This window comes from Thermobia domestica, chromosome 8 (genome assembly GCF_964235325.1).
Source record: "Thermobia domestica chromosome 8, izTheDome1.hap1.1, whole genome shotgun sequence".
Taxonomy (NCBI): Eukaryota; Metazoa; Arthropoda; class Insecta; order Zygentoma; family Lepismatidae; genus Thermobia; species Thermobia domestica.
The window spans coordinates 290,826,973-290,839,817 of record NC_137461.1 but is presented as its reverse complement, the minus strand read 5'-3'; the positions used below and the strand labels follow the sequence as shown (position 1 = coordinate 290,839,817).

The 12,845-nt window shown below is 34.0% G+C and overlaps 1 protein-coding gene across 3 annotated transcripts in view; it reads left to right on the top strand.

Moving 5' to 3' along the window:
• Nucleotides 1-12,845, top strand: part of LOC145693709 (ATP-binding cassette sub-family C member 4-like) — a 107,748-nt gene that overhangs the window by 46,356 nt on the left and 48,547 nt on the right. For 2 of the 3 annotated variants that reach the window (XM_081769993.1, XM_081769991.1), the window contains one exon: nucleotides 2,776-2,886. The exons of the other annotated variant lie outside the window; for it this stretch is intronic. In XM_081769993.1, coding sequence (XP_081626119.1) covers nucleotides 2,776-2,886 — 111 coding nt within the window. The remainder of the gene's footprint in view (nucleotides 1-2,775; nucleotides 2,887-12,845) is intronic. 3 annotated transcript variants of the gene reach the window in all.

The following is a 12,845-nucleotide window of genomic DNA, read 5'->3' as shown; positions in this document are numbered from 1 at the left end:
GAAACGTAAGGTATGTTGACTGCAGAGAACTTTACCCTTGCGGCGATTGCTGTAAACAATCGCCCTCGTGCCCATTCGTCACGGCACAACGCTATGAAGCGGTCGGCCAGTGTTGTTAATGGTGGTGCGTCGATTGTTGTTTTCACATTTTCCTAAAGTTTTTGCAGGTAAGTGTGTAGTATTATTAAGTCTAAAGTATCATAGATGTAGTGTAATATATATCAGAGTATTGTGAAAGGGAGTTATTGGGAAGGTATTGGTGGCATTCAATCAATCACAAGCAAAAGCGTTTTTAACTTAAATCGTACAATCCAATTTGACTACAGTGCGGGTAACTTGGAAACATGTAGATGAAGGAAATGTGGAAACTTTTCCACATTTCCCTCACCCTAAAGTCCATTGCATTGTTTTATTATTAGTAAATAATTTATTGAAGATAACACATATTTGATTCATACAAGTATATGTTAGATACTTTTTATTCATGGCCTAAGTGAGGGGTAGGGCGAAGGGGCGAAGGCTTAGGAGTAAAGCAAAGTGGAAACTGACAAAGAGGCGGAAAAAAGGCAAATAATTGTCTCCACGATTTTTATTACAGGGTCTCTGCGTACTGAGCACCTCCTCAGAGGATCACAGCGTATCGAGCACCTCTTCAAAAGTTTGTGTGTCACCATATGAAATCATGAAAATACCCCTTTTGAAGAGGAAGACTTCGAATAGAGATCGTAAGCCGAGTTCTTGCGCTATTTTCACATCGTTTCCGTACAAAAACAGCTCGAAGAATTACAAAAACAGCTACAGGCGGTAACAAAACTAGAAAAATGCCCAAAGTTCCTCCTCCAATTAGAAGAAAACAAACAAACAAACAAAACTCTGCAGTCTCTCTTCCAGTTGGAGTAGAAGAGCCCACCGAAAAAGACATTCTGTGCATATTTTATGGGAATCCATTTTCTAAAGATATGCGTAGTGAACTATGGATTCAGTGTCAATTATGTGAGGAATGGAGTCACTCTTAGTGTGCCGGTGTGGAGACATGCATTTATATTTGTGATTTTTGCAAACAGGACTTACCTACGTAACATCTTTGTCTCGTTACAATAAAACTTTAAATCGAAATTTGTTTACTTTGTAACTTTCAGCTTTTTAACTTTGTAATCATTAAAAATATTTTGTTGTCTTTGTTCATCTACAGATTAAAAACATACTATCATTAAAAACATATTATGATCCAACAACTTGATTTACACATTGATTTACTGTAATTTTAGGGTGTTTCCACATTACCCTCAGTTTTTAAAAAATCGAAATATGCTAGTACATGTGTCAAATATTTTTTTTTATTTTTTACGTATATGGTTTTTGCACTTGCGAATTATGGTCTCATATTTCTAACATTCTAAGGCATTTTGAGGCAATTTTCCAGGTTAAATTAACGATTCACTGCTTTTTTACAAATTAAAAACAACTGGGTTTCCACATTTGCACCCTCTCCTCTACACCAAACCCCAAGTTTTTTTTTTCACATTATAATCCTCTCTATAATTGATACTTAATTTACAATAATTCTAAATCTAATTGATCAAACAACCTAAAAGTAACAGAACAATTGATCCGATAATATCACGAATGAAAGTGTTATAAATGATTATTACTCTCACAGAATAGATGAGTTAAAATATTTTCTTTCCTTAGCTAATTTGTCAATTCAATAAGTATTGGCAATACTTGAAATTATAACTTCAAAGAAATAACACAATGAAATGAAGTTTTACGTCCAACGAATATGCTACTCAAATTCAGGGAGATGATTGATTAGTTTAGGTGAATGGTTATGACATCATTGGTGGAACAAGAACCAAGAGAAAATCCACGAACACGAAGTTGTTCATCACGTAACGGGCATCTAACCAGGGACCCCTATCACCAGAAGTGAGCTTTCTACCACTTAGCCAGTCTACCTCCTACAACCCTAAATAAAAGTGTAGCCCAGCCTATATTAATGCTAACTAGCTTAGGACAGGTAATATCGCCGTCGACTGCGGTGAAAGCAAACATTTTACAACTGCGTCGTGTGGTATCACCACTGCCAGCAGTAAATTTAAATGTACCAGGATTACTTAAGTAAAACAGTAATTTATACTTCAATCAGTAGGTTCGTATGAGGACATTTTCATCTGCGTCAGTTCGTTGGAGGCACTCGTTTGATGAGTGCAGTGCGTTGAAATTGCACCTTGTATGACAATGCTCCAATCTTTACACCTATTGTTCTCAAGACTGTAGTGCTAAGCCTGGGCTATAGAGTGAGTCCTGAATCACCTCGATACCACATCTTTTCACTGTAGCCCATTCAACAACAGCCGTGAGGACTGGAGCATTGTCATACAGGATACAATTTCAATGTACAGAAAATGGTTCAAATGATTACTTCCATTAAATCGACACAGCTAGACAGTACAAACTAATACATTATATCTTCTGTAGATGGCGCTGTATGCCATAAAAGCCTTCTTACCAATGCCTTGATATTTCAGTCACGGCTGAAACGTATGGAAATAGCCTCGTAATTATTGTGGTACGTATTTGAACTGTGATATTTCTAAATTGTTTTGCATCCGTTGAAAGATTGGTTTCTTCAGAGAATTCGGATTTCTCGTGGATATCTGATAAATATACATTTCCCTAAGATATGCTAAGTATAACATATACTAAATTATTGCGCATACTTTTCATGATAAAATTACTAAATTGTTAAAAAAAAATAATTGTACTTTCTAGGTGTTTCTCGCCTCTGCTTATTTTGATATTTTGAGAAGTTCTATGACGTTTTACTTCCCCGTAGGCGTGATTGCAGTGTCTGAAGCATTGGTCACAGTGCGTAGAATACAGGTAGGATACGTTTGCTCTCATTTTATTTAATCGAATTATTCACACTTTTACACTAACACGTTTATTATGTCATTAATTACTGTTGTAATTACTAACGGATCATAAATCAGTTTCACCCAAGAAAATTCATGTGTATACTACTGATGTTCAAAACGTGGGGCGAGCGTCTTGTCATACAGTTCGTGACAACAAAACAAACTGTCAGTGTCCGGAAATCACGTGACCAATAGCGTTTTTAAAAATGCAATCTTGTCAACTGCTAATGCGCTTTGGAAAAAGGTGAAATACTGTTTTCCTAATGAATATGCAAATAACAGAGATAGGGAACAGTGATATTTTTCTGCCTTCGTTACTTTCGAGAAGTGTGTTGTGAAGAATTGTACGTAGTGGAGTGTATGAGCTACCTCTGTCTGTTTCTATTCTGTAAAGAGAAAAATACGCAGTTTTAAAACGTTTTTCAAATTAGTGTACATTGTTATAACAGTGCTGTTAAAAGTTTTCAATTCTTTAAAAAGTGAAACAAAAGTGAAACAAGGAAAGTGGCTGTTACGTGAGTGAACATGTTAAGGCAGGTATGTAGTATTTTCATGTCTCTGCATGTTTTTCACTCCTTGTTATTCTTAGTATAAATAATAAATTATTAATATTTATAAGTGAATAATGAGTGAAGTAATATAATGAAACAAATAGTACACGTTGAAACTATTACTTAATAATAAAAATAAATCTAATTGTATATGAAGACGTTTTTTCAAAACTCGATAGAGCACAAAACATCTTTTTTTACAACAAATTGCATTTTTGTTCTTATTGTACATAACGAGCTCTGACAAAACGTTCATGGTTTAGTATTCTGTGCATTGGAACATTTTGATACTTGTCAATTCTGATTTCACAGCTCAATTGGTAGCATAAAAAGTATACCAGAAAAAGCATACCTTCGTTTTTCAAAATTTGTTCTATCGATTTTTGAAAAAAACGGTCCTCACATTTCACAATTACTAGGTCAACTATTTAAGTTTGAATAACTTGTAAACGGAACATGTGTTAAGTGGTTGTTTTTACAAGAGCCTTATGCAGAGTCGTTCTGACGCGTGATTAGTGCCATACTAGAGAGTTCGACTAACATATGTTTTCTCCATTACTCAAACCTTTAGTATGGCACTAATCACGGGTCAAAGCGGCTCTGCATTAGGTGGTCAGGGCAGTGGTTAAATAACTTGTAAATGGTGCTACGTCTTGAGGGCGTATTTCCACATTAGCAACAGGTCGTCAAGTACTACATGTCCCAAAAGTACTGACCATCGAGATCAAAGGTCAAATATTTAAACCCGAATAACTCGTAGAGGCACATATTGAGGTGGTGTTTTCACATTTAGTAATAGGTCATCAACTATTACACCTTTGCAAAATACCGACTATCGAGGTTAAAGGTCAAATATATAAGCCTTAATAACTTCTAAACGAATCGATGGATAAATTTGTCTAACCTATTCAGTTTTGTACGAAGCACAACAAAGTGAAGAATGAATAAATTTTGGTGTCCTATTTACCTTTGTACAAAACAGAAAAAAGCAAGCAAATGCCATTTAAACTATCTGAGTATTTCTGCACTTTTCGTACTATTCAAATAAACGGAGGAATAAATTTAAGTGACATTTACTTTTGTACCAATGAGAAAAAAGACAAATGCCATTTTTAACTAGCTGAGTATTTTATACCTTTTATAATATTCAAATAAACGTAGGAAAAAATTTAGCTGGACTATTCAATGCATTACCAAGCAGAAAAAAGTGAAGAATGGACAAAATTTGGTTGTCCTGCTTCTTTTTGTACCAAACAGAAAAAGCAAAGAAATACCATTTTAACTGATTCAGTGTTTTATCTTTTTGGGCTATTCAAATAAACGAAAAAATCAATTTGTATCTACCAGAAAAAGAGAGAAAGGAACATTTTAACTAGCTCAAAAGTTCTGTACTTTTAATACTACTCAAATAAACAAAGGAATAAATTTGGGTGTCCTATTTACTTCTGTACCAAACACGAAAAAGAAAATAAATGCCACTTTAACTAGCTTGAGTATTTCTGTACTTTTCGTACTACTCAAATGAAGGAATAATTTGAGTGACTTAATTATTTTTTACCAACGAGCAAAAAGAGAAGAAGGCCCTTTTTAACTTGCTCAGTATTTCTGTACCATTTTGTACTATTCAAATAAATGAAAAAAAATTAGTACCAGAGAGAAAAAATAGAAAAAGGGCCTTTTAACTAGCTCAGTATTTTATACCTTTGTACTATTCATATAAACGTAGGAATAAATTTGGTTGGACTATTCAATTTTGTACAAAGCAGAAAAAATGAAGAATGAATAAAAATTGGCTGTCCTACTTCCTTTTGTACCAAACAGAAAAAAGCAAAGAAATGCCATTTTAACTAATTCAGTATTTTATATCTTTTTGGGCTATTCAAATAAACGAAGGAATAAATTTCTATCAAATACAAAAATCGAAAAAGTACCATTTTAACTAGCTCAGAATTTCTGTACCTTTCGTACTACTCAAGTAAAAAAGGAATAAATTTGGGTGTCCTATATACTTCTGTACCAAATAAAAAAGAACAAATGTCATTTTAACTAGCTGAGTATTTCTGTACCTTTCGTACTACTCAAATAAACGAAGGAATAAATTGGAGTGACTTATTTACTTTTACCAACGAGCAAAAAGCGAAGAGAGACCTTCTTAACTAGCTCAGTATTTTATACCTTTTGTACTATTGAAATGAAGGAAGGAATAAATATGAGTGGCCTATTCAATTTGGTACCAAGCAGAAAAAATGAAGAATTAGTAAAATTTGGGTGTCCCATTTCCTTTCGTACCAAACAGAAAAAATCAAACAAATGCCGTTTTAAGTAGCTCAGAATTTATGTACCTTTTTGTAGTACTCAAATAAAGGAAGTAATAAATTTGCACCAACGAGAAAAAAGAGAAGTACCTTTCTAACTAGCTCCCTATTATTGTACCATTTTGTACTATTCAAATAAAGAAAAGAATAAATTTGGGTGTCCTATTTCCTTTTGTACCAAGCAGGAAAATGTTGTGAAACGCCATTTTAACTAGCTCAGAATTTCTGTATCTTCTGTGCTATTCATATAAACGAATGAATAAATTTGTATGGAGTATTTAGTTTTGTACCAACGTAAAAAAGCCAAGAGGGACTTTTTTAACTAGCTCAGTATTTCTGTACCATTTTGTACTACTCAAATAAACGAAGGAATAAATTTGAGTGGCCTATTTAGTTCTGTACCACCGAGAGAAAGCAAAGAAATACCATTTTAACTAGCTAAGAATTTTATATCTTTTGCACTATTCAAATAAACGTAGAAATAAATTTTTCTAGACTATTCAATTTTGTACCAAACAGAAAGAAGTTAAGAAATGCCATTTTAACTAACTCAGAAATTCTGTACCGTTTTGTACTACTCAAATAAACGAAAGAATAAATTTGGGTGTCCTACTTTTTATACAAGGAAAAGCAAAGGACCATTTTAACTAGTTCAGTGTTTTGTACTTTTTTGGGCTATTCAATTAAACGAAAGAATAAATTTGAGTGGTCTATTCAATTTTGCCAAGCAGAAAAAGTTAAGAAACGCCATTTTAACCAGCTCAGCATTTTATACTTTTTGGCCTATTCAAATAAACGAAGGAATAAATTTGAGTGGCTTAAGCGAAAAAGGACAATTTTAACTAGCTCAGAATCTCTGTTCCTTTCGTACTACTCAAATAAACGAAGGAATAAATTTGAGTGACCTATTTAATTTTGTACTAAGCACAAAAAGTGAAGGATGAATAACATTTGGGTGTCCTATATCCTTTTGCATCAAACAGAAAAAAGCAAAGAAGGACCATTTTAACTAGTCCAGCATTTTATACCTTTTTGGGCTATTCAAACAAACGAAGGAATAAATTTGAGTAGCTTAAGTGGAGAAAGTCCATTTTAACTGGCTGAGTATTTTTATACTTTTTGTACTATTTAAATAAAACAAAGGAATAAATTTCTATCAAACAGAAAAACCGAAAAAGGGCCATTTTAACTAGTTCAGAATGTCTGTGCCTTTCGTACTACTCAAATAAACGAAGGAATAAATTTGAGTGCCTTACTTACTTTTGTATCAGCGAGAAAAAAGAGAAGAAATGCCAGTTTTAACTGGCTCAGAATTGTATACCTTTTGTACTATTTAAACAAGCGAATGGATAAATTTAATCGACCTACTCAATTTTGTACCAACGAGAAAAAATAACAAAGAAATGCCATTTTAACTAACTCGGAATTTCTGTACCTTTCATACTCCTCAAATAAACGAAGGAATAAATTTGGATGGAGTATTTAGTTTTGTACCAACCAGAAAAAGGCGAAGAAGGTCCATTTTAACTAGATCAGTATTTCTGTAACATTTTGAGGTATTTAAATAAAGGAAGGAATAAATTTGAATGGTCTATTTAGTTGTGGTTCTAGATTTTGTACTATTTTGTATATTTATGTGTCATCCAGAGAAGGGGACCATTTTAAAGTTTTGCCGACCAATGTTTGTGATGCAAATTTGTAATTCAACATTTAATAGTATTTTTGTACAAGGAGAGCTATATTACTGTTTGTGCACTTATTGTATACTATTCACAATAAACGAAGGGCCATTAAGTTATGGTACTGCATTTTTAAATCGAATCTTTAGTACCAACAGAAAAAATATTCTATTTTAATAAGCAACACATTGTTGTGATATTTTGTGTGTTGTAAAACTCTTGGGTTATAGGCCATAAGCCAAGTTCGTTATAAGCAAAAATTCTAAACAAGTTGGATTGCTAAATAAATTTTAATTGCCTCTCCCGTCATGTAAAAGAATTGTCTAATGAAATTACACTAAAGCAAAGAAGTAAAAAATAATGTTAATAGCCGTTAGCCTTCCACACTAGTAAGGTGCCCTATGTTATATAAAATCTATATTTGCACTCAATAGACTGTACTTTAGGACCTTCACTATACTAAAAATACGAATGTTAGGTAACGCATTCGTAACGTTCCTTTTTATTTTATTTAAACTGCATTGATATTGAGAAGCTTAAATATCTGCAGCAACACAAAATAGTAGTTTTGAGAGTTGAATAAAACTTTTCACAGCTAATAATTCAGCAGTTTTTATAGATGGTGTACAACATGGAACTTTAAAAACTTTTCTCTTCCTTGGTGAGCTGATTTTTACTTTGATATGGTCTCTTCGTAACTTCATCTAGTTATTCTATCCTGTTTTTCCATCTATCAGCACGGTGATTCAAAATGGCTAAGGATATTGTTTCTTCTTTTTTCTTTAGTGCTTCTTCATTCCTTAGTAACACTAATTGCTATGGAGTCTGTTCTACAGAATTAAGTTAAAATTGAATGTATGACGTTACTCTCTTCTACTTGAATATTGTTTTCGTCTGTAACCAATGGCAGCTCATGTGGGTTAAATCTTACGTTCAAATATTTAGTTAGTGGCCAGGAAACTTTGAACTTTAGCGTCCCCGTTAGTATTTTGTATACCTATAACTAAACGTAAGACTTAATTCGCCAAACGCACGTCCATTAACAATATAACTATGAGCCTTACTCAGCGATGGGAGAGGCAATTAAAATTTATTTTGCAATGCAACTTGTTTGCTTATAACGAACTTGGCCTATAACCCTAGACTTTCACCACACGAAGTATCGCAACAATGTATTGCTTATTTAAACGGAATATTTTTTCTGTCGGTACAAAAGATTCAAATTTAAAACTGTAGTACCATAACTTAATGGCACTTCTTCGTTTATTTTGATTGGTATATAAAAAGTGCACAAACAGAAATATGGATCTCCTTGTACAAAAATAATACAAAATGTTGAATTACAAAGTTGCATAACAAAAATTGGTCTACAAAACTTTAAAATGGTCCTTTCTCTCAAAATAGTACGAAATCTAGCACTACAACTAAATAGACCACTTAAATTTATTCCTTCGTTTATTTGAATCCTCCAGAAAGGTATAAAATGCTGAGTTAGTTAAAATGGTATTTCTTTGCTTTTTCTCGGTGATACAAAACTAAATTGGCCACTCAAATTTATTCCTTCGTTTATTTGAATACCCCCAAATGTTACTGAATTCTGAGCTCGTTAAAATGGACCTTCTTCGTCTTTTTTCTAGTTGGTACAAATTTACATAGGACACACAAATTTATTCATTCCTCAGTTTTATGTGTTTGGTACAAATCTGAATGGGTCACAAATTTATTCGTCGCTTCATTTAGAAGTTATTAAGACTTAAATATTTAACTTTTGACCTCTATAATTAGTACTTTTGGAACATGTAGCACTTGATGACCTATTACTAAATGTCACAACACCACCTCAATATGTGGCTCCGTTGACGAGTTATTCGGGACTAAATATTTGACCTTTGGCCTCGATGGTCAGTACTTTTGGGACATGTAGTACTAGATGACATTACTAAATCTGGAAACACCACCTCAATATGTGGCTCCGTTTACGAGTTATTCGGGTTAAAATACTTGACCTTTGACCTCGATGATCAGTACCATTGTGACATGTAGTACTAGATGAATGCTTGTGTAATATCTGCTATGTTACATAGAGTCGATAAAAGGTACCCCTGCTATTGGTTCATAGTCTCCGCCAGTGGCTAACTAACTAAAGGCTTGGGGGCCTCCCCACAGACAGCGTAGAGTGTGGCCCTTTTCTACGTCACACTTAACCATTTGGAGTCCGTTAGATGGCTTGGGCAGCCTCGCAATGCGGGGTCTGCGGGGCCCATATTTACGCCTTTGGTCTCCTCTCTGTTAAATATGTGTTGAAAAATAAATCATACTCTTGTTAGCTTCGCTATGTTCATAGTCTCTGTTTCTTAGGCTCTGGCCCGTCTTCCAGAACCGGAATCTGAAAATTAAAACCGGCATGGGTTATCATCATTATCTTTAATTTCTTTAATTTATTTGGTTTTATATTTTGGAACAGGAGAAAGGGAGTTTGGATGAAGGTAGGGAAAGGAAAACCACAAACAAGAAACAAAAAGACAAAAGCAAACAAAACAAAGAATAAACTATGTAAAAAACTCAACTATTCACTATTACAATTTCCAAAGTATTATAACAATTGAGCTTGACCCTAACGTAATCTAATACTAAACTATGCAAAACTCAACTATCGACTAACTATTCACTATTACAATTTCCCAAGTATTATAACAATTGAGCTTGACCCTAACGTAATCTAATACTAAACTATGCAAAACTCAACTATCGACTAATACGATTTCCATGGTATTTGAAAATTGATCTTGACATTAACATTCTAATACTAATTGTTTGCTAATCAAATCAAAATAATCTAAATTTTTTCTGATCTGCCCAATCATTTCCTACCTCTGTTCGCTATTTTTATTTATTTAATTCTGATCCTATTAATATTTAGTTAGTTATCTCTAACTATCTAGCTACTTCTATTTTTTGGTATATTTATGTCTATATGTTATTATCATTGTTATTATTACTATTCTTGAAGTTATTTATGCTTTGTTCCTTTATTTAGCTTGGTTGAGTCCATATTTACTATCTATAATTATTATGTTTTAATTCTCTCTTTTTTAATTTCTTATGCTTCATTTATTTATTGTTTCTTTATTTTATTTATTTTTTGGATTCGATGTTAATTTAGTGTTTAATTTTTATTTATTTTGCTGGACTTCTTTCTTCAGGTTTTCCCTGTATGAGATTTGTTTTCACCTGCTATTTCAGGTTTCTCTCCTATGATCATATTTAATACTTTCACTATTTATACGCTGGTTTTTCCCTGTGTGTTTTATTTAATTTTGCCCATTTTAGACACTAAAAGCACTAAAAACACCTAACTTGACACTTAAAACACACTAAACTACACTAGTCTACACTAATCCATACCACATTCCTATTGACAGTTCCTTGAGTCTTCGTTTATTGAATGTTCTCATGGTTGCAATAGATTTTCTCCCAATAACGAAGGTCTGAGGTCCAGGGCGGAATCAGAGTACTTAGTGTGGACCCTGGTCCGTGGTGTCCTTCCACCTGTGCCGATGTTGGGATCAATCTCTATTAGCACACCGCAATAGTCTCAGTTGTGTTAAATAGGCTTTGGAAAATGTGTTCATAGACTTATGTATTCTATGCTGTTACACAGGGGTTGATAAAATGGAACGAATACACCCCCATTATTCTCTGCTGTGTTCATAGTGATATGCATTCTATGCTGTTACATAGGGGTGCTGCTAAAATAGATGTTCATAGTCTTATGTAATTTCTGCTATGTTATATAGAGGTGTTACAAAAATAGATGTTCGTAGTCTCTGTAATTTCTGATTGGAGTATGTGTTCGTTGTCTTAAGCAATTTCTGCTGTTAAAATAGGGGTTGAAAAATGGTCATAAAAGAGAACAAATACGCCGTTAAAAAGGGGTCGTAAAAGTTAACGAGTACACCCCCATTATTCTCTGTTATGTTGATGTCTACTATGTAACATAGGACTTCTGCTAAAATATGCGTTCGTAGTCTCTGCTGTGTTAAATAGGGGTGGAAAAATAAGCCAAACTTTTTAATAGCTCTGCTACGTACTCGTAGTCTTATGTAACTTCTGCTATGTTACATACGGGTTGGAAAATGTGTTCATAGTCTTTTATTAGCATAGTCTTCAGTAATTTTTGCTGTTATATAGCTGTTGAAAAAGAGAACGAGTACACATACCCCTGGTATATTCAATAGGGGGACGTAAAAGAGAACGGGTACATACCCCATACTCTTTTCTCACCATTCCAAAAAGGGGTAATAAAAGACTACAAAAAGATACTAAATCTGGTTACAAAGAAATCGGGTATCTGGTTACAAAACGCCACCAAGTGTCCCCACTCCATTTGCATGGACTGCAGCGAGACATCCAGTGTGTACCTGCAGATGTTAGAGGATCACGTAAACCCTACAATGCAACACTTCTACCCATACGGAGATTGCATTTTTCAGGACGACAATGCACTATACTTACTTGGCTTAAGGAACATTACACGGAGCTACAGCATATGAACTGCACCAAATCATAATCCCATTGAACATTTATGAAATGTTATGAAAGGAGCTCTTCGCACCATGACTCCTACACCGACATCTGTGGGTACATTGTAGGATGCCATCAGGAATATATGTTGTCAGATCCCCGTGGAAACATATCAGCAACTACCAGAATCCATGCCATGTCGTGTCCAGGCCGTCCTCTGAGCAAAAAAGTGGATCAACAAAGTATTAGGTAGGTGGTCGAAATTCAGTGAGCACGCGGTCTATTTATTTAATTGAAGGGGTAAATGTAGCTCTTTATTCTTCTCTCATTTTAACTCTATGCAGTGGAAACCATTGGGAAGTCTCGAAGGAAATATTTGTCATATTCATCAAAATCAAATAATCACTGGAGGCGAAGCGGGTTGTGGGACGAAGTAAGTAATGCTAAGAAAACTTAAGAGTTGGCGATACAGCGATTGTTTGCACTTCGTAAATCGACTCACTGATTGAAACCAGCAGTTAATTTTGATGTATATAATCGAGTTTTATCTCTGAGTTTCGGTAATCACAGTAGGGCCTAAGCAGAAGGCAGCTTTGTTGGTGGGTAGAAAAGTAGACATATATCATATATATATACGGCTCTTATAACTTCAGAGCCGTATACGCTGTTATATTTACAAATTGTTGAAAATTAGAATAAAACTGCTGTCATAAAGATATTGAGGAAGACTTTCGACATAATTTGATGTCTACTGTAATCAATAGATTTCTCAAGAATGGAATTTGACCTGTAAACCAAAGATCTTTCAGTGACCATGAGTGACCATTGAGTATGTACCTCTGTAAACTTGGATGT